We start from the raw sequence: 22,958 nt of genomic DNA, 5'->3' as shown, positions 1-22,958 counted from the left end.
TAGGTCACCTCGCAACCTCACCGCAATTGTTGGTCTTGGTATATTTTTTGTTTAGGGTTTAGACATATGTCTAGCCCTGCAGCCTACACTACAGTTCTATTCCTGTTACACCTCCTTTATATTAGCTGATGAAGAATGTGTTTTTGTTTTGTTTTTTCTTGATAAATATGGTTAATTAGGTGCCTCAGAGGAAACAAGTAATTATTTTTGAGAATTTTTTAGTTCCGGTAAGAATTTTTCCAAACCCAACTTCTCTATGGGCAAGTGAAATGAGTAGTTCACCTTCCTTGAAGTAATTTTCACTATCCTGTGTCTTGCTAGAGGGTTTTGGGGAATCTCCCTGTATTTTTTTTTCAGTTGGCGACACAAAATACAGCATTTTCTTCGAGACACCCCTGTCAACAGCAAGTGATACCCTCTGAAATACTGTATATGAAAAGATAAATGTACATGTATAATTGAAAACCAGTGCAGAAAGTAACTAGTTTATGAAAGCATAATTTCTGAACTCCTTAAATGTATTTTACAGCTTGTAACAGATTTTTCTCAGCCGATGTGAAAAAACAGCAACAGATGTTATTACACACACAAAAAAAGAACTTCCCACTAAGGGAGAACTGAAAATGACACTCTCAGGAAAAAAATCACTTTCCCTGAGAAATGGAAATGGGGAATCTTCATGTCCTGATATCAGGAGTTTATATACTCCAATTTTAATGAGTAAGTGACACACTTCCTAAGTGAAAAGATCATGCCTATATTTCATGTATATGGTATGGAGGAGGCATAACAATACAGTAAAAAACATCAGGCAAAAAAAAAATTGAAAATTTTCTCAAATATAGAACAAAATTCTCACATTATTTTTTTTTTTTATCCCTGCATTACCTGCCAAGCATATCCTGTAGAATGAGCTTTTTCAGCATCTTTGGTGATTTCTCCCTCATATGGACCAAATACAGATCTACATGGGATGTCTCTGTTTGTCCATACTCCAAGCCCTGCATCAGGAATACTAGATTCTCTCACAGACATACCCTCAGGCAAAGTTTCAATGGCTCTGTTCTCTCCATTAGATGATACCTTCAATAGAAAAAAGTATCATAATTAACTTACCATGCTGATTGATTTCATCTTTGGCAACATCCCTTCAGCACCATAAAGAATAAAGTTTTCATATCACAACTCATACATTACGCCAGAGGTAGCATAACTACGTAGACTTTTTGTATTGTGTTAGACTTCCGACTATAAAGCTTCTTGAACAGGGTTATGTTGCTACAAGATTGAATTCATCACCATAGAAGCTTCATGGTTGTCATCATGAACTTGTGGATGTTACAGTATATCCATCTGCATTATGAAAACTGATTCATTAACATGTCATAGTTTCCCTTTTTTCTTTCATCTATTTTGACTTGACTTTTTATGACCAACTAGGCCTTTCTCAGGAAAAGCAGAAGACACTTACCCTACAAGTGCACCTGGTCCATGCTCCCAGGGTCCAAAGTACAATTTTTTCAAAGCTTGTACCATCGATCATCATTTGAGCCAAATAAAATTCATTATAGTTGAAAGTAGAAGATTAGGCATCCAAAGACGGATCACTCATGTGAAAAATGAGTATTTTTAAAAATACATTTTTTGGCTTCAGATTGGTCGAAAACAAGAATTGGATGATATTATGGGAGTGGTGAGAGGCATTCTTCTTCTAAAGAGGCCAGGCAAATTGAAGCACCATGACCTCTTTTTCAGTTCTCAAGTCCCTATTTTTGATAAAACTCTCATTTTATAACACATTCACTCTGCTTGCAGATGCAATCAAATTATGGTTTCCTAAGCTAAAGATGATGAGGCAACGTTTAAATATAAATGCCTTATATTGGCACTTTAAGGACAATCTTAATATAGTTGAACGGCAAGCCTAAATGGGTTTCCCCACAAGGTTTCATAGCAACTTTGAGCAACTTCCACACAAAAAGTGGATTGTTTGTAGAGGGCATTGAGGTCAAGTTTCAAGACAATGGCACCTTTGGTTTCAGAGGAATTGACCTTTGAAAGTTGGCCAATCAGAGGCTTAAATGGCCTCTGGCAGCCATCTTATTTAAGTAAGCAGAATCAAAATTTGTCAGAACCCACAGAACGATTACGTTTCAATTAAAAAAAAATCATGTCTGAATTTAGGTATAACAATGCTCTCAGTCATAAAGTGTTTCATGAGTTCAACAGATTTATAAATACCTTGGAGTCCAATATCCTCGTACTTGGGTGAACTGGACAGTCACCTTCATATTCTGTTTCACAATCCTCACAATCTGCAAGAAATTACAACTAGGATCACCAAAAAAAAAAACAACAAAAAAAACAGCAACTATAATATTGTATCTTTGGTGTGAAAAGATTTTTTGTTAGTCAAAACTGTCAAAAAGAAAAACTGCATATAAAGTTATAAACATGAAATGTAAAAATCCCTTTTTCTAATGAATAGAAAGTTCTATGACTCCTTCAAAATTTGTTGAATCAAAATGGAAGTGCAATATGATCAACTACATATAATAATTAACAATCCTACAAATTTCAACGAAGTCCATTGAGTGGTATCTGAGGAGTTGCTTACCAAGTCTGACAGAACAGACAGACACCAGTATACCTGTGTCCCTTCCCCCATAGAGTTGGGGGACTTCAACTTATTTGGTGAGCTTGGAGTACATGGACAAGTCATATTAAAATAAAAAACCAATAACAGGATTTTGGGAATTTTAAAGAAAAATTGGGGAAAATTAAAGAACCTTAGTGAGCACACTCACATATCCCATGTTAGATACTAAAGTAATTTTTTTCGTAAGAGAAATACATGTAGAAGGACCCCAATAAAAAAAGGAATAAGAGAAATACATGTAGAAGGACCCCAATAAAAAAAGGAATAAGAGTGTTTTTAAGCTTTAGATCTTTATCTTTTAACTAACTTCTGTTACTCAGAATGGTAGTTTAAAACTCCAGGCTGATTTCTTTGAGTCTTGGTTAATCAAAAGTAAATATCATTGTAGTGGAACAAAATGTACACTTGACCTATAACTTATCATGGTGAATTTATACACCAAAAAAAAAAAAAAAAAAAAAAAGTCATAATTCGCAAGCATTTAGAAAAAAAGTCCAGAAAACTGTTATTTCTGTGCATTTTGTTGTTCAAGGACCGAAATTTCGGTTAAAATCATCAGAGCAAACCGAAACATAAACCTGACCTATGACTTATCATGGTGAACTTATATATCAAAAATCATGTCAATATCTGCAAGCGTTCAGAAAAAAAATCTGGAAGACTGGTTTTTTCTGTGAATTTTGTTAAGTTCAAGGACTGTAATATCAATATCTGCAAGCATGAAGAAAAAAAGTCTTCATTCATACATAGAAAAATCACTAATGTTCATTTGACTTGTTCATATACATTGGAAAAGATCAAGGGAAAATTATGTAATAATAGGGAAAATGATATCAATACCATAATACAACAGCAATATGTTTATGATTGTATATGAATCTATAAAATTTAAAATTATGAAAAATTTATGTTTACTGTTACATAAAAGATATGCATAAGTGCATTCAGTAGTAAAACAGAATGTTCTCTGAATGCTAGTTGGTGCATAATAACTGTCAGGCCAAAATAAGTAACCCCCATTTTTGTTGCAAGCAAATTCAAATCATAGCTTGCCAGCTTTCTTCCTGTTCAAAATACCATAAATGCAATTAAACTTCATGTCAAGTCAGTTCAGTTTTTACAAAAATTTCTTCTTTGTAACTTTGTATTTTCTACAAATCAAACTTACAGATAAATTCGTCATCATCAGGAACCTCTAAGTACATGTAGGTTACAGTTGGTACATCTCTCAGGGGATATCTATGTTTCTGCTGAACATTAGTTTTACTATCTCCTTCGCCCTACAACAGGAGTCAGTTCCATATTTATTTTTTATAAATACTTGATGTTTAAGTGTTTTTATAATTTTTTCTTGTGATAAAAACACTGGTCAATCATTATTTCATAAAGCTCTAAAAATATTTGTAAGGGTAATACTTACTCTTGTTGAAACAAAATTGTAGGCCTAACAGTTTTACTATAATGTATAAAATTTATAGATGCTGAATTCAATTAAAAGTATGCTTTAGATTCTCTCTTACACTACACCTTTAAGAATTTAAGACATATTTATCTCACTAATTTACCAGATTTTATGATAAACTAGAAGCCCTGTTTATCACAGAAGCCCCCACGTCATTTGTTGGTAGTAATTTTTATATAGTAAAACAAATGTGTCTGTAAGACACTAATGATGCCCCTCGCTCGCTAAATTTGCCAAGTAAGAACATTTTTTTTTTGTATAGTGACATGATTTGCAGATTCAGAAATCCTTCCAAGACTTGCGTTACTCATGGTCCAAAGTCCAACTATCACCCAGTTCCTTAATATTTCATGAAAATCAAGATCCTAAGACCTTGCATACCATCATTGTGTGTAGAAAAATCCTGCAAAAAATATTTTAGATATAGTTCAAAAACTACAAGAGGAGATAGCCATACAAGCCATATAGGCCTTTTTCTGAGTAAAATGACCAAGTGTAACTATCACCAATTTCCGTAATACTTCACAAAAAATAAAATCCTTTGGCCCAGCATATCTTCATCACATGTAGAAATACCCTTTTAAATATTTTAGATGTAATGCAAAAACTGTACAAGGATATAGCCAGACAAGCCATGATCATGTGTAATCAGAACGGATGGACAAGGGTAAAATAATATCCTCCCCCGACAGTTTGTCGCGGGGGCATAAAAAGTTTTACAGCATGGACTGCATAATAACTTTACTGTAAATATAATTTTTCTCAGTGTATCCAAGGATCCAGAAATGGTCAAAAATGCCGGTCATTGACCGACAAATCTTGCAAATGTTTGACAATCATTTTCCAATACCGGACATAAAAAAAATCTATCAACCCTTATAAATTAGTCAGCGTGGTTTATAAACATCCTGTCTGTCTGTCTCCTAATTGTTTATTGGAAATTAATTGACAGGTGTACATTAATATTAATATTAGCCGATGTGCAGCCACCTGTGACTGCGGTTTTACCTGTAACTGATTGGTTGATTGCATAACTAAATTCAGGCTACATGTGCAGCACCATTGCATATACGAATTGATTGAAGTGACTCAAACATTTATAACTTGATTCAAATACGAAAGATTGACAAATCTATTTTCCCGTCGATCTTTCAATGGCAATGAAAGCACAAGGTGCTGAAACTACGATTAATTCATCAATTGAATCTTTTTAAATACGTAGGTCAACAAACCATTCAAATCAATATACAAAATGTATTCGCAATTTTCATTTTTAAAATAATCATCATTTTTTTCATCACTTGGAAGTTTTCGGCTGTTTGTTAATGTGATGAAAAAGTCCGAGAGACAATGTTTTGTTTACATGTCAAAACATCCACATGTGGTCGAAACTGCTCATTCATTTTGTATAAGACAGAGTACGTGATGGAATAACACAAATTCCAATATTTATCTTCAAATAACTACAAAAAGGGTTTTTAAAGTTCTTTTCTCGATCTAGACAGGTAAAAGACTAACACAAACGACTGCTGAAATTTGATAAAATGTTTGACATGGGCTGTCAAAATTTCCGGAACCTTGAGTGTATCATATAATACCTTGTCACTATGTGTGGCCTGGTATAAAAACCATCCCTTTTTTTAAATGCACAAAGTACTTTATCTAAAAAAACTAAAATTTATGAAAAATCAAATGAAGCTTTCTCCCATCAATATGAACACCTGACCAAAGTTTTATTTAAATTACTTTAAAGCATTTTGCAGTTATTGTACGAAGTGTTGATGATAGACAAACAGATGTAAGGACAGGTATACCATAATACGTCCTGTCAAAATTGACAGATATATAAAAATGGATCTGACCTTGGTTTCTAGATTGTAGATAAGTAAATTTTATTTTTTTTTTACTTACTTGAGCTTCAGGTGTACTACTCTGTACTACTTCATTACCATTTTCATTATGATCCTTTTTTACAACTGTAAAATATCCAAAAGTTTCAGAAAAAAAGGAAGAAATAAGTCTTTGAGAAAAACTAAGCAGGTGATTTCCCTGCTCCTGTCCTTGGAAACCATTCTTAACTAATTCAAATGGAAAAGCAAAATAGTGCTGAGGAATGGTATAATCATAGGGAGAATGTGAAAGTCTCGTTGAATTCCTTTCAAATGTTTCAGAGGAGATGCCAATTGGAAGATGGTCCTTTAACTTGAAAATTGACTAAGTCCAAGTTATGTTTCAAGGAACTCCTGAAGTCATATGGTAATTCAAAATAGCAGAAGCATGACATCATCTGACGAAAAAAAAAAAAGGCAAGTTTTATCTAATTTCATTCAGTGGTTTCAGGAGATTCAGAACAAAAATATTAGGAGAGGACCAACAGAGGAATAGACAAACAAGAGCTTGATATCACATGTCCTTCAAGGCCAAAATTAAAATTGAATTGTTTTCCCCTTCACCCTACTTACCCATAAAAATGTGTGCTAAACAAATAACTTTACTGCCTTTCTCCCATAAGATTTAAACAAAATATTCAACATTTTTTTTACTGAACATGATTTTTACTGAACCACATGTACTTTGACTGTCTTTGAAGAAATAAAAGATTTTCCCTACCTATCTACCCTAAGCAAGGAGCTATGGTCAGGTCAAGTATGAGCATTATCTTAAGTCTAAGCAAGGCATACAAAAATCTACATATCCACAATGTGAAGGATTTTCTGAAAAAAAACCAACCAAAACCTAATTTTAATGGTGTCAGAATCTAAAACCAGGAAAGTGAATACAAAGCACAAGTCTATAACAAAAATTCTCCATCCAGTAGGAAGTGAAAAAGATAATAGCAGACAATATAATATAAGTTAAAAATGCAATATCTGGAAAAGTGCAGATCAATCTTTTTTAATAAAAAATATGTAAAACTATATGTATTTATATTGATAACATTCTGTAACTCTAAGCAAGATTTAATATAACAATGAATATCCAAAAGTACAAATTTATGAGGGAAACTAATAAAGCTCACAACATCCCACCACGTTCATAGTATTATTTTTTTAAATGACAGAAAATGACACCAAATTAGGCCACACTTATTAACAAATACTGGAAAAGCATATTCAAGGTTTCAAAAAATGATAAGGATTATATAGTGTTGAAAATCAATTTTCAATTTTAGCATTAAGTAGGTAGGTAGGGAAAATATTTTTTTCTCATGTGATTCTGTCAAAACCATGAACAAAGAATTGAAAAAATATAGCATCAAATGCAGGGATTGACCCAAACAGTAGTCCAGTAGTCTTGTGCCACTCTAATTTTGGAGAGGACTACTTGAAAAATGTTCATGGTAGTCCCATGGGCTATAAAACTTTTGCCTTATTTTTCATAAGGTCTAAGAACAGAACCATCATTACCTTCCGCAGACTACCTGTTTTACCTCTAAAGTAGTCCTGTTGACCACCAAATAAATGTTTAGTTAGTGTCAAATCCTGTAATGTGACATTAAATGATACCCCTCCCCACCCCTGACGTAGTTATATAAATACAGGTGAATATGTCAATGAAACAACACAACAATATAACCAGAAAGTCAAGTGAAAAATGACACAAGTTAAAAAGAATTTTTTGGGTTTAGCTGAAAATTGAACCTAACTTTTTACTGTACCGGTACATTGTATTTCATAGTACTAAATAACTGCAGTTTCAAAACAATTCTTTCATCTGTTCTCAAGTTATCGTCTGGAAACATGGATCAGTAAAAAAAGGGGGACAGTAAAGAGATAACAAGAGGCTCCCAGGAGCCTGAATTGTTCACCTGCTTAAATTTTGCCTTTCAATGGGAATAAATTTAACAAGAAGTTGTCTAACAATTTTGACTCAAGAAGACTTTGGTAGGACTTATCATAAGGACCATATCATACATGGCTTTACAGATCAAAATGAAAATTTGCCCACAGATGGATCTCATCATGCTGAACACATTAACCCTTGTCAGAATTTGCCCGATCCCAATGGTTTTGGAGATATAAGCGAAAAAATAAAAATAACTTTTGAACAAGACACCCCAAGGAACATTCATACCAAGTTTGGCTCAAATTGGTCCAGTAGTGTCAGAGGGGAAGATTTTTGAAAGAAACAACATCAAAAATAGCAAAAAAAAAAAAAAAAAACTCAAAAAAAAAAAGGGAGAAAAAACTCCTATATGGCTTGATATATTAATATGGAAATTAGACCACAGATAGATCTCATCATGCTGAACACTTTTACCCTAGCAGAATTTGGCTAAACCTAATGGTTTTGGAGATATATGTGAAAGTCTACAGTCTGACCCCTATGTTCTATTTTTATTAATGGCTGCCATGTAAACAACTTTTGTGCATGACACCCTGAGGAACATATGTGCAAAGTTTTATATAATTCAACTCAACAGTTTCAGAGAAAGATTTTTGAAAGAAATAACATAAAAAATAGCAAAAAGACATCAAAAAGGACAATAAATGACTTGAAAGACTAAAATGAAAATTTGACCACAGATAGATCAAAGTTTCATATAATTCCACTAAATGGTTTCTGAGGAGAAGATTTCTGAAAATTGTTCACTGACGATGACGACAGACACCAAGTGATGGTAATAGCTCACATGGCCTTTGGCCAAGTGAGCTAAAATGACCTAACTTGAAAAATACTGACCCTTTTCTGAATGAAGATCTGTATCACAGAGAAAAATCTTTTGTGAGTTTATCTACCTCTTCAATCAACCAATCAAGAAAGATAACTTTAGCAAAGTGCAAATTTCATGTTCAGGTGAAATACCACTATTAAATGCCCCACTGCTTTCTAATATTGTTAAATTTTATTTATTACGCAATTTTCAAGGTCGATATCTAAGTTTGTTAAAATGAAATTTATTAGATTTCTGCAATAAAGGGATGTTTTAATGACTCATGTAAATTGCAGCATACCTTTAATGGCTTCTAAGAAAGAACAGTAAAATGAAAGTAGACAGGTGCTAAAAATACTTTTGTTTTGGAAATTTGACAAATCAAGGGCTTAGTGTTTTAATTTAAACAATATTTTATTAAGTATAAGGATGAATAGGATCAGGCTGAAGATCTAAAAAATATTCTCTTCATCTAAGTTAATAACTGTTGTATTCGGTGTGTACCTGGCATGATAATCTTTTAGATCATTCCAAGTTTACATATATTGGCTAAATCACAAAAAAATTAAAAAGTTAGTTTTTGTCTGGAAAAACATATGTCTCCCTCCCTCCCACAAATTGTTCTAAGCATATTGGTTCAATAGTTTCAGAGGAGTTGTGCTGATCAGGTAATTTATGCCAATTTTCCACAAAGTTTTAAATTCAGTGGGGCATAACTCCTACAAAAATTGGGGGATCAATATTGATAATCCAGTCATTGTACCTTTCCTCCTCTTGTTTCGCTCTTTGTTTGGTTCCCAATCTTCATCAGAGTCTGAATATGAAATGTTCTTCTTTGCAACTCTCTCTAGACCTTGCTTCTTTCCAAGGGAACCTACATAGTAATGACACATTGGTCAGCTATAATCTTCATACACCAAAAGCAAGGGTTGAAAATTTGTTCGAAAGACCCTAGCCCTGAACTTTTTTTATTTTTTGTACACTAAGCCTGAACAATGTTTTGTCAAGTCCCAATTGTAAGATATATAAAGGCAATTTTGTTATCTGATATTCTTATGTATATTTCTATGTTAGCAGGGAAGAAGACATGGTGTAAATTGTTCCATCTCCTGATCTGATGCCTTGTCATCAGCTTTCCGTTTCTGCAATTTTTTTAACCGTGAAATTGTAATTGAGCAACAATATTTTCCTCAAAAGTTTATCAACAGAAGTTGATCTATATTATTGCAGCATGTCAAAAAATGCAAGCGCAGGTGTGATTCAGACTTGAGAATGACTAATCAATAGATCATCAAAATGAATACCCATTCTAAAAATAAAGTTACAAGTATTTATAGGTCAGGAAATAGATTGAGAAACATGGTCCAAACAATGACAACAAAATCTTTCAAAAAAGAGTATTTATTTTTTTTAGATTTGCCATGCCCGACGGACTTGTTTCATTGAAAAACGGCAAGTCTGAGGTTCAATTTTATTAGTCCTGGGCGTCAGGCTTTAGGAATTTTCAACCCCTGAATTCAAATTAACTTGCAAAAGTTGAAGGCCCTGGACTTTTCCGAGTTTCAGACCAATGGTTCATTTGAGGAAAACAAAATGTTGTCATTAATGTGACAATGAAAAAAGTTCAAGTTCTGAGACATAAGTTAAAAAAATGTTCAGAAGTCCTAGATCAGAAAGTTTGGACCAACACAGTTCAAGACGAAAGAAATAAAGAAAAGTATGTGGAAGACAGACATAGTTCTCTTGTTGTTTCAATGTTTCTGGAAAAGGATAATTATTGAGGTGAAGAAAGACAGGCAGTTATCTTGTCCCTTCAATGTTTCTGGCAAAGGACAATTATAGAGCATGAATATTTTTCTTTGAGAAAATACATCTACAAACCCCTCTTTGGTTTTGGAGCTCTAGGTTTGAATGGCTTCCATTCCTCATCAGAGTCTGATGGAACAGATACCTCTTCCATCTTTTTATTTTTTTGTCTTTTCTGCATGAAATCAGGCATCAGAGCTGGTAACCCTAGATTTACAAATGTATATCATGGCATATAAAGAAAATTAATGTCAGAGTAAACGAAACTCAAAACTGTGTTAACATCTTTTAAATGAATAAGAATAAGATTTCAATATACCAATAGTCATAATTGTACTGCTTCGATTTTTTAAATAAATGCACAAAAAATTTGGCACTATCAAGGCCATTTCAAGTTAAACTAAGTTTGTTGTCTTTTTTTTTTTCACCCACACATTTCTATCTTTTTCAAAACACACTTTTCTGACAAGGTCACCAAGTACCTTTTATATTTATTAGTCGATCATCATGTCAAATAGTCCATTTTCAACCATTTTTCAAGGAATAAAATTTCCTTGGCCGTTTCCACCTTTTTTTCAAAGAGTAAAACTTCATAATACGGAAACATAACATTTGACATTTATACAAAACAGAAGGAAGCTTACTTCCATAGATATGAACAATTCACCAAAGTATCATAAAAGTTAGTGAAAGCGATTTCGAGTAATTGTGCAAAATCTTGAAAATTCCCCCTTTCTTAAGTATAAAAATTCATAACACAGAAATGATAAATCTTAAATTTATAAAAATCAAAAGGGAACTTACATCAATAGATATGAACTATTCACCAAAGTTTCATAGAAGTTGGTGAAAGTGTTTTTGAGTTACTGTCCAAAGTGTGGACAACAGACGGACTGACAACGGCATACCATAATACGTACCTCTTAGACGGGTGTATAAAAATAAAGCAGAAATTGACAAAATTGGTAGTGTAAAAACATGACTGTAAAAATGAATTAAAATGGTGAAATATCGAATTTAGAAATGCAGACTTCAGTTTCAATTGAAGAAGAAAATCAGGTTTGTTATGTATTCTACAGATGTGCTTTCACCAATACACAGGAACTTACCCATTTTAACCATCATCTCATAATTTTTCTTCATATTCCTGTATCTAACTTTTTCATAGTCTGACAGGTTTTCCAGTTGAGCTTTAGTAAAATACTGTTCAATATCACTTGGTTTTTCCTTCTCATGTAAATTACTGAAATCAAACTGCTCCATCTTCTAAAAAAAAAATATGGAATATAAGAATCAGTAAAGTAATATCAAATTTAAGGCAAAAAAAATAAGTCTTGTTTGCCGTCATAGGGCTTTTTCTACCTTCGACTTACCAGCCCATTTCTAAATGACAAAAAAGTTATTTTTCTCCCCAAAATTTATCATCAATTTCCCAACAAAGGCAAGCAATGTGAAAGTTGTCAATAAATTCATCTGTTGGAAGAATGAAAGTCGTATTTTATTAATGAGTTGGCAAATTGTTATTTCAGTTTCTCTAGAGCAATTTTAAGATCGAGAGAGTAACATGTCTATTCTCTAATTTATAAATTTTAAGGCGGCCAATTTACAATACCTTAACCGATCTTCTTTTACCTTAATCTTCCATCAGTTAAAAGGTATCCGAAGTAAAAACTGCATTATAATGATTCATAATAGTCAATGACTTTGTTATTTTTTTCCAGTTGATTAAAAAATTCCCAATCTCAGTGGCAGAGGCCTCATTTGAAAAAAGGCAGAAAATGCCTTACATTTTCCCTGTGTTGTTTTGACTAGAAAAAGTTTCACTTTCCTTTCTCCAGTTACAATCAAGACTATTGGTGCTTTATATAACAAATGTGTTCAGATACAGGGTTCATACACATTTTTACCACAAAATTCAAGGACTTTTTAAGGACTTTTAAGGACAAGTTTAAAGATTTTCAAAGACCCTGATTATCAAACATCAAGGCTTCTAGGTGTATTGCTTGAGTTGGCCTTTTCATGCCAGTCATCGTATGCAGGCATTTCAAGCCATCTATTTGAGAACTGACACCTGCCAGACAATAGACAATTTTATTTGCACAAACACAATTACAGTAAATGGTTATGGCATGAACAAAAACAGAACAATGTAATATACATGTACATTACATATAAACTAAATTTATGACCATAGTGCAACAGTGGTGTAAATCTGATCAAAACAGATTATTTTTAACATTATATATTAATATAATTTCCGTTCAATCAAATTGACCTTCGATTCCAACATTCATTCATGAATTTGAGTTATTTTTAGTATTTCTATAGAGCTACTGTTAAATATATATGCTATGTCTCTTGGTGTGATGTGATATTTTGATGAAGAAATTAAATTATGGTTGTCCAACTTTATTCTGTATAGTGGGTGCACACTGAAAAGAAAAGATATTCATCCTCTATGTTCCCACTATCACATGATTTACAAATATGTTTTTTCTCTCTTATGTTTTTGTACCGACCCCTTTCTATTTCTAGTGCATGTGCACTCTAGTGAAATTTACTGATGATAGATCTTTCTATTTTAGATTTACATAAATCAGTGTATTTGGGTCTTTTAGACAGAATAAATATTTTACGGAAAAATGACTCTTTTTCACTAATAGCTAGTGAGCCTACTAAATTTTGTTTAAACTGATCGTGTAGTCTTTATTCGCTTCTTTTGATATAAAATTGAAGGTTATTAAGTTTTAAGTTAAGATGACAGAACCCTAATTTTTTTTTTATGTAGTATATTTTTTATTTGGGATGTCCACAAGTTGTTGTTTTTAACTTCTCTGAACATTTCGTAGACTAGTGTATCAGGGGAGTTCTGTTCAGTTCTGCTAAGCATGCAATGTTTGTAGTTTTACTATTTATTCCAAGAATTTCTTTTATGAATTTCAAATGTAAGTGTTCATATGGGTCAGAGTCACTGAAAGTTTTTCCAGCTCCCCAGAACTCGCTTCCATAAAGAATAACAGGTATTACCAAAGTGTCAAATAACTTCTATAGAAACATCTATAGATATGACTTTTTTTATTTTAAACCAGGCCAGACATGATGAAAACTTCTTCCCTAAAGTCCGAACTACTTTTTTCTCAGACTGGCGAAAACAAATAATCGACGTCGTCAATTTATTTGTTTAATAAAATGAACAATCAAGCAGAAGTGTATATAGAAAAGTAAAAATCACACGATTGGATTGCTTTTATTTACAAAATTCTCATTCAAACTGAATTATTTCATTTCCTGAGGACGACCACATCACATTTATCAAAAAATAGAATTAAATTGTTACGTGCCAGTTTCACAGAAACAGTATTAATAGGAAAAATATGGATTGCCAATATTATAAACTTTGTACGTAATCCACAAGTCCGATGGACAGAAAAATGTTCTTTTCTGCAATTAAACAACACTTTTATATTGATTTGAAATGATGTCAGCTTCAAGGACTTTCAAGGACCTCTTTTGAAATTAAAGTACTTTCAAGTCCTTAATTTTCAAACTTCTTATTTTCAAGTACTTTCAAGGATATTAAGCACCTGTGCAAACCCCGAGACATGAAACCGGAAAAAAAATCCACAAATTCAGGGACTGATCAATGGAATACTGAGTGCCCACATGCCACACATTTTGTGCCCCATACATAAAATATCCGTGCCAATTACACAGTCTGGAATGATCAAAATTAAAGGAGATAACTCTGTAAATGACACTTATCCAATGGAAATTGTTGGATTTTAAATGTGAATTATCTCCTAAGAGCAGACAAAATTGAAATAAATAATTATACATAGCATTTCATAAACCTTTAAAGCAACTTAATAACAAAAACAATAAGAGGCTCCAAGGAGCCTATATCGCTCACCTGGTTGAATTTTGCCTTTCAAGGGCAATAAATTTAATGACAAGTTGTCCAACAATTTTGACTCAAGAATTCTTTGGTAGGACTTATTATAAGATCTCAACAATTGAAAGTTTCTTTTAATCTATCATAGTTTTCAAGATATTGACTGAAAACTGTTAAAAAAAGGAGTCATCTTTCTCCTTTCAAGGACAGTAACTCTTACAAGGAGTCATCCGAGAACTTTTATCCCTGAAGACTTTTGAAGTCCTAATAATATGGATCATTTCAGCTACTGAAAGAATTTTGCTAAACCTAAAGGTACAGGAGATATATGCGAAAAAATACTGTCTGACCCCTATGTTCTATTTTTAGTAACAGGTGCCATGTTTTTCGATGGATCAAAAATCCCCACAAAAGTTCTATGCAGGATACCCCAAGGAACATTCATACCATGTTTGGTTTCAATTGGTCAAGTAGTTTTAGAAGCGAAGGGTTTTGTGTAATTTTTAACGATGATGGACGCCAAGTGATGGCAATAGCTCACATGGCCTTTGGCCAGGTGAGCTAAAAATGTGTAGCCTTTTTTGATGTGTATCATATATTACTTGCACAGAATTTGCATTATTCTTGAATAAACTACTACTTTAATTGGAGCACAATTAAAAATTGTTTGTTTCCCCTCGCCCCTACTGTGCCTAAAAAAAGCCACCGAGTCAGAATTTTTTTTGTGTGTTTTCAGGATCTATTTTTTTATTATTTCTGACTGGAAAAAGATTGGAGATGTCTGATATCGGTCCAGGAAAAATAATTCTTGGAAGTTTTTGGTTGTGTTTGTTACCGTAAAGATAAATTCCATTTCATGATGGAAGGCAAAATTTCCTCGTCATCGTCTATAAAAATATATTCAGACACCAGTAAAGTTAAATATGCGGTGAAAAACAAATTATACATGTATTCTTTTCACAAATGAAAATTTGAGAGGACTTTCTGGAGGACATAAATGCTGAAGATATCAAGCTTCTAATGTTGACATTTGCTGACAAGCAAATCAGCTATCAAAAACTTCAGAAATTCAAGAAGTATACTTGATTATGAAATAGGCTTTTTGCTTTCATATGTATCAATGAATATTAAATACAACAGAAGTTAACAGAAAAGGCCAACAATGACACACCAATCATTACAAGCAAACAACAAACCATTATCCACTAGTTCTAATACTGGTAATAAAACCCTCCATACTTACTTACTCAGCAGAGACACAAGTTTGAGTCAGGAGCTACATTATTACAGCTAACTCTCCATGAATATGATTATTTCTCATATTACTGCACCCTACAGTACAAATCAATTTATACAAGAAGAAACCCGACAGCATATAGAAACTGGTATAGGACAAACCTGATACTAAGATCTGTCTTTCTTTCAGGAAGTGATAAAAATGTTTCTTCAAATGAAAAAAAAATTTAATTGTATTCTCATCCAGTCTCTAGTCTTTAAAATGAATTGATAATATAGATAGCCGTTTCAATCTGTTTCAATTCTAGAACAATCTGAAGTGGAATCATATATATATATAAAAATAAAAACGTCTAAATATGTTTAACATCACCAGAAGATGGTAAAATTTAAATTGAATATTTCGGATAACAGATATCCTTCCTCAGCATAAAACTCATACAACTATATGAGCATAAAACTCACAAAAATGTGTAGCTTTTTTTGATGTGTATCATATATTACTAGTACAGAATTTGCATGATTCTTGAATATATATATACATACCCTGCCAGCCTGGTTAGTTCCAAAATTAAGGGCAGGGGCAGGAAACAAACTTTTTTTTTAATTGTGGCCTTGTGATATATAAATTTAATTGACAGTATTTCATATTTTTGTTGTTTCGAAATGTCTTGGGTGTTTTATATCATATTGTAATGATAATTTTGCAAATTAAAATATGGCATGACATCATTTGATGTGTTCACATTGAATTTTAAGGATACATTACATTCATCTGTAATACATGGCTTTTCATAAAGAGACACTTTATTTACAGTCTTATCTGACAGAGATAGAATGCTTGTAAAAAGACATCGATATGCTGTCAATTGTGTATGAATTTTGTTTATACACGACGAATATTTGATAAATTCCCACTATCCCTGGTGAACTGTAATATTCCTGATACTTAAAAAAATACTCAGACCAGCTAAAACTAAAACCAGACCTGATTTTATGAGGTCAACAGATTGGTAAAATTGGAAGTAAATATAAAAAAAGGATAATTATAACAGTAAAATATGGATTTGATTAAGCATAATAAAATCAGATTTGTAAAAAGGATGCTACTTAAGAGTTAAAAAAAAATGTGTTACTTAGATATCAGCCATTGGAAATTGAGGGGGAAAGAGGGGGCTGGGATCTGTTTTGAAAAAAAAAAAAATAATTCTTTCATCATTTAAATAGCAGATTTTCAAATATACCTCACCTGTTATGTGGCCAAGTATAAAAAGGGGCCACTTTTGATTTTGGTTAAATATTTGTCCTGTTTAAAACGATTACCAGGTAAGCAAATTTAAATTCAAAGATTTAAAGCTGTTCAAACTATCAATTATGTGCTTTTACTTGCAAAAATATTGGTTTCACTTGCTGCTGAAATATAATTTGATAATAAATAAAAATATTGTGCTTGTGAAAAAGTTCTTTTCCAATCACCCTTTTTGTGCCTAAGGGGTTTTAATCATTTTAACTATTCTTACAAGTCTGGCACATACAGTACAAGTATGGTAAAGCTTACGGTGCTCGCTGCCATAGACAATGCCAACTCCATATTAAATTTCAATAGCGAGCGTAACGAAGTGGTCTGAGCTCTATGTTTATTATGTGTACTATCTTAATTTCCCTTAAGGTTCCCCAATACATGAGGCTGGGACTTTGGAAAAATACATTTATTCATTCAATGAAAAAAAAAAAAAAAAAATTCCCCCCATTATTCAACTAGGCAGATTGTTAAATAGAAAATATCGATTTTCGCTTGCTGCTGAAATATAAATAAAAATACTGCACTTGCAAAATAAAAATTCTCATCCGACCACCACCCCCGTCAAAGAATTTAGGAATAGTAGAGGGACTGACATTGGTCCAGTAAATGAAGAAGAATGAGTGGAACTAAAAATTTCAAGTGGACCTACAATTGCAGACGGCTATGCTGTTCGTGCTAAGGCAGGAGGTATGGGGCCGCATATGGCCCCCAGTAGCTCTGGAGAAAATAAAGCCAAATCCTGCATTCGAGCCCTCTCCTGACACCTTTTTTCACTTTCAAAGACTTTGAAAAACACCACTTTTTTTGTTGAATTTTTTAATTTTTTTTTTCTATAAAATAAAAAACAAACAAACAAAAGTTTGTCAAGTTCGTCTTGATCAAATTCAAGTGAACAGGGTGCATTGGGGGCTTCAATGCACCAGGTGCAAAACATCAAGTCCTTGTTTGCATGATGCATATGCCAAGAGCAGTCAGTTGTCAAGGATTCAAGAAATCTTCTCCCCCTGGTAGTGTCAGGTTTTTTTTGCGTAAAACTTCTTCTGGCGTTGCATTCTTTTTCTTTTTTTTGCAAGGGATGGCCCCTGACATATATTTAAGGGTTTGTGCCAGTGAAAGCTGGGACATGTTTTGGTTGCACTATACAAATGGAATTTAGGTGCACTGTTTCATACACAAAACTGACAAGGTGAAACTTGGTGGAAATATTGATTGTGGGTAGTAGAGCAATTGTACATAAATAGATGCAATACTTTTGAAGGTAAAGAGGTGCAAAATGCATGCTTAAAGCTATCCGGAGATATTCAGGTCCTCACCAGATTGGATTCTCTTCCCTGTACCAACTGGCTGTTTTTCAAAAATGCTAAATTTTGCACAAACTTTAAGAATTAAAATCATGAACAAAAGAGCAGAAAGAGGTACACTTTTAATTTGTTTTTTTTTCCACAATAACATGCCAACTTACTTTTTCTAGCAGTTTTTAAGTGCCTGATATTTTAGAAAACCTGTTTTTTGACAATTAACTTGGGAAGGCATCAAAAATTTGTTATGAAAACTGATGTATATTTTTATTATGTTACAATGGCTACAGATTTTCCTAACAAAATAGAAAGAATATCTATCTTTTTTTATGGATCTCCATAATGTAAGGTTATGAAAAATATATACTTTTTACAGGAAAAAAAAATGTTGGATTTGCTTGTTTAAGTGTCTCAATATAGCTTTATTTCCACAAATTACCATGGAGTTATCTGCAGTGACTTATCTATATAGTGGAACCTTACATTTTCACATCATGTATATTATTCATTATGCAACGTCATCCAATGCTCCTGAAAGCAGTGTGTGTGACCGGACCCGGGTGGTTTTGCCAACTAATTGAAGTTATACTTATTTTTATCGAAATTGTAAAATAATGAGGGTACCATGACTTCCAAGTCATGAAGTACCCCCATTGTGTTGGTCAAAATGATATTCTTCCAATCAAGTTACTGTTCTGACCAGATGACGCTAATGTTTTTTAGTTGTTTTTTTTAATAAAAACAAAATTCGAACATTCAACTTTCCACTTCTGTAAATCAAGTCATGTGAATGTCTTTATTAAACTATTACACCAGTGAATGGAAATCAAATGTCAACTATCCCCCATTTTTGTTGTCGTACCCCAATGCCCCGCATTTCTGGTGCTGTGCAGAGATTAAACAAGTATAGAGAGCCATATGGGATACAATACAATTCCACTAAAAACATAGAAGTATGCTAGTATTGGATTTATTGAAAAAAAATATAGAACTGGACAAAAATAACTCTATTGAATGTATTTTTAGTCTCTAAGAGAAATATTTATAAGTGGGAATTTAAAAAATGTGGTTTTTTTTAAGGCCAATTATTTCAAAATACTGTTTATCTTATTTCAATTCCAATTCAAATAGTTATTTGATTGAAACTGATTAAGAACTGAGATCATTTAGAACTTTTTAGATTACGTAAAATTGATATACTGCAGTGTGATCAATCAATAGATTATTGAAACTTGCTAATTTTTAATTCACTCAAGTTGAGTTGTTTAAGCATATTAATACCCATTAGTGAGGAAATTTATCTGAGATTGAAACTTTAATGGATGAAAATAAATGACTTAATACTAACACTAAGCTACTCTAGTTCTCCAGAAACCCCTCCTGTTACAGTTTTTAAAAACAAAAACAAAACTTCGTTCGATTTTGTTTCGTTGTTTAAAGCTAATATTAAAGTCTTTGATATGTCACCTTGGAATATATCAGTATAAATCTTCACTTCTGCTGCTAGCAATCGGTTAAAACTTCTTGCAGACGATAAGACTGGTTCACTCTAGTAACCCAGTCTAGGCGGGAAAATATAGGACAATTCGGTATTCGAATAGCTCGTCGCATATTACGTCGCAGCAGACAGACCTTAGCAGAGGCGCTGACTGCCAACATTTAATCAGGGACGTAGCACGCTATGCACAAAAACGCACTTGCATACACATCGAATACTCAGCAAAAATAAATAAATAAATAAATATATAAAAAAGTCTTATTTTTTTTCAGTATAATACACGTCAAAGGTGGTATCTTTTAAACATGTTTTAAATATAGGCAGGGTTTGACATAATGACATTTTCCATGCCAATAATTTCCATTCTTGTTATGTTATATGGCACGCCAAAGATATTTATAAATATTTTGAAATAATTATAAATATTTATAATTGAATTATGAATATTCATAATTCATATATAAATACTTATAAAGATGATAACATAATTTATAAATATTTATAATTCAATGACAAATATCAAGGAGTTAAATATATAAATCCTTGCAAATATTAATAAATGAATTTATAGTTTATTTACAAATATTTATAATTCGGTTATTAATATTTATAAGTCATTTATGAATATTTATAAAAATGATGTGATTTATAATTTTTTTTTATTCAATTATAAATAAATAATCAAGGGAAATGTCCAAGGTTATAGCGGTAATCAAAAGAATGTAATCCAGGGACAAAGACCAGACATGGAAAACAGGCATACACAACAAAGAACATGAAGTAATTAAAATCATACAAACAAAGCAGCAAAAGAAACGGACGACGGAGGTAAAACATAAAAAATGGAAGAGTAATCAAGGGAAACAAGATTCTATCGAAAATTATAAGAATGTAATTCAGGCACAAAGACCAGACATGGGAAACAGACACACACAACAAAGAACAAATAACCAAAATCATACATACAAAGTAACAAAAGTAAATGAGCAACTCGGACTCCACTAAAAACTGGGAGCATGGACCATGTGCACTGGTAGGGCAAGCGTCCTCCGCTTTTCTAGAAACACCGGGCGAGTTGCTCTTAAAAAGTCAAGTCCGGGGTAGACGAAAGAGGGAAGGAAAACTATGACACTTTGAACACATCAGTTTTCATAGCGCATACGGATACACCGTAGCGACCCACAAGTTCATGATGACGACCATAAAACTTCTGTAGTGATAACTTCAATCTTATAGCAAGATAACCCTGTTCCAGAAGCTTATTTGTTAGAATTCTAGCGCGATACAAAAAGTCTGCGTAGTGTCGGCAAGCCCTGACATAACGTATGAGCTGTGATATGAACAGTATTCCATATCCAGGTGCTGAATGGATATTGGCACAGATGAAAGGAAAGTTGACAATTCTGAATAAAAAGTCATCACGTTTGTCGTAAAGTTTGTTGTAAAGTAAAGGTCATATCTTGACCAAACGTCAATAGTTTTCCTTTACCATTGATTTCTAAGTGTGGTTAAGATATGAGGCTGCCTTCACAGAGTCTGTATACGTAGTATCCTTTAATTATCTCAAGTTCTTTGGGGTAGATGCGATGTATCAAATCCTCGAAATTAGGATTGTTTAAAGATAATACGTCATATATGTAGCGGAAACTGAGATTAAAGGATCTAGCTAAACGATATTCTTTCTTTCTGATCAGATCAGCTATAGTCAGCCTCATAAGAATGAAGGAATAGGTCAGCAAGTAGAGGAGCACATTTTTTCCCATTGGAATGCCGATCGTTTGTTGAAAAACGCGTCCATCACACTGGACAAATATGTTGTCGATTAAATTTCCAGCATTTTGTAAACATCTTCTTCTGTATATTTGGAAGATGATATGAAATTATTTCTTACGAAGTATGAAGAATCTCTACCAAGAACTATATATTTGTATCCAATTGTACCATCTTTTGGGGAAATCAACGATGTATAATCTATTTAAGTCGGGACTTTAACTATATATGGGGAATAGGAGTAGGTTTTAATGCTATTACATGTATATTCTGATAATAGACTTGAACTGATTGTCTCCAAAAAAAATCTTTCGAATTTTTCAGGATCCACATTGAATTAATACCACTACGAGGGTAACAAGGGTAACCCCCTTTAAGTATAGAAGTTAAGAGTTTTGGAAGAGGTTTGGTGGTACATTTTGCAGATTCAGCTATGTAACGTTGTTTGTATGGATTCTTGTGGAGTTAAGGAATCCAGTACATAGACAGTAAATCACAATCATCGTTCTTGGTAGAGAGATCAAAAGAGGATAGCACAGATTTATGGCTTTCTACAATCTTTTATTTGGAGAGTATTGTAGCGGTATAGGTCTAATCACTGCTGTTATTTTTTACGTCTGCGTCTGATAATAAACATTGAATGTAAAACGTTTTGCATACAAAAACAATGTTGTTTTTGGGTTTTGTCTGGTACGACAACATATTTGTTATGTATAGCAGACATCGGGGTCTTTGAAAACTGCATGATGTAGCATTGACACTCATTGACCTACTTAAAAACTTTCATTCGTTACAAAATTAAAGAACCTCATGGTCTCTAACCACTCTGACAGAGAATCAGTCTTCTTGTTCTCGTTTTATCCATTTTCTTGCGTAGTCCTCCACGGCATTCATAAGAACTCTAAAGTTATAATTCCAATTTATGGGGCGTGTTTCACGGTATTTGGGACCTTAAGAAAGGATATTACACAGAGATTCGTTTTCGATGATGGTTGAATCTCCCGTAACGATGTGACAAGAAGGACCATATTTGAATAGAGAGTTTTCACAAGAACAGTCAGGTGGTTTAGCCTTGAACTTCAAGTTGAAGTCCTCAATCTCGAGATTCTGCAATAGCCTTTTATAATTGAAAATTTTGGATGCAATATAGGAATATGAAATAATTGGTATGGATTTGACTTTAAAATATGGGGGAATTTTGCTGGTAACGTTTTTGTGATGGAGAATGTTAGCCCAATTAATTGCAGCTATACCTTTGTTGACAAACGGTAGTGGAAGAAATGATTGTTTTTTCTTTATCTTGACATTCATCACAAACTGGTTTAAAGACTCTGTGGGAACTAATATCCAAAATGATGGCAAAAAGTTTGTATAATGATG

The 22,958-nt window shown here is 32.9% G+C and overlaps 1 protein-coding gene across 3 annotated transcripts in view; it reads right to left on the bottom strand.

Annotated features, from left to right (window-relative positions):
* Positions 1 to 19,881, bottom strand: part of LOC148600306 (uncharacterized) — a 31,718-nt gene extending 11,837 nt beyond the window's left edge. The window contains exons 1-9 of one of the 3 annotated variants that reach the window (XM_088557832.1): positions 19,778 to 19,871; positions 11,691 to 11,847; positions 10,657 to 10,788; positions 9,539 to 9,649; positions 6,033 to 6,097; positions 3,828 to 3,939; positions 2,242 to 2,315; positions 889 to 1,083; positions 283 to 426 (exon numbers count right to left, since the gene is read on the bottom strand). In XM_088557832.1, coding sequence (XP_088413958.1) covers positions 283 to 426; positions 889 to 1,083; positions 2,242 to 2,315; positions 3,828 to 3,939; positions 6,033 to 6,097; positions 9,539 to 9,649; positions 10,657 to 10,788; positions 11,691 to 11,844 — 987 coding nt within the window. In that variant the 5' untranslated portion in view covers positions 11,845 to 11,847; positions 19,778 to 19,871. Of the gene's footprint in view, positions 1 to 282; positions 427 to 888; positions 1,084 to 2,241; positions 2,316 to 3,827; positions 3,940 to 6,032; positions 6,098 to 9,538; positions 9,650 to 10,656; positions 10,789 to 11,690; positions 11,848 to 19,777 lie in introns of all 3 variants that reach the window. The other 2 variants (XM_088557833.1, XM_088557834.1) reach the window with 2 other exon arrangements.
* Positions 19,882 to 22,958: the final 3,077 nt, after the last annotated feature.

This window comes from Perna viridis, chromosome 13 (assembly GCF_037379345.1).
Source record: "Perna viridis isolate PV_CMFRI_1.1 ecotype Kerala chromosome 13, ASM3737934v1, whole genome shotgun sequence".
Classification (NCBI taxonomy): Eukaryota; Metazoa; Mollusca; class Bivalvia; order Mytilida; family Mytilidae; genus Perna; species Perna viridis.
This window is presented reverse-complemented; position numbering and strand designations above follow the sequence as displayed.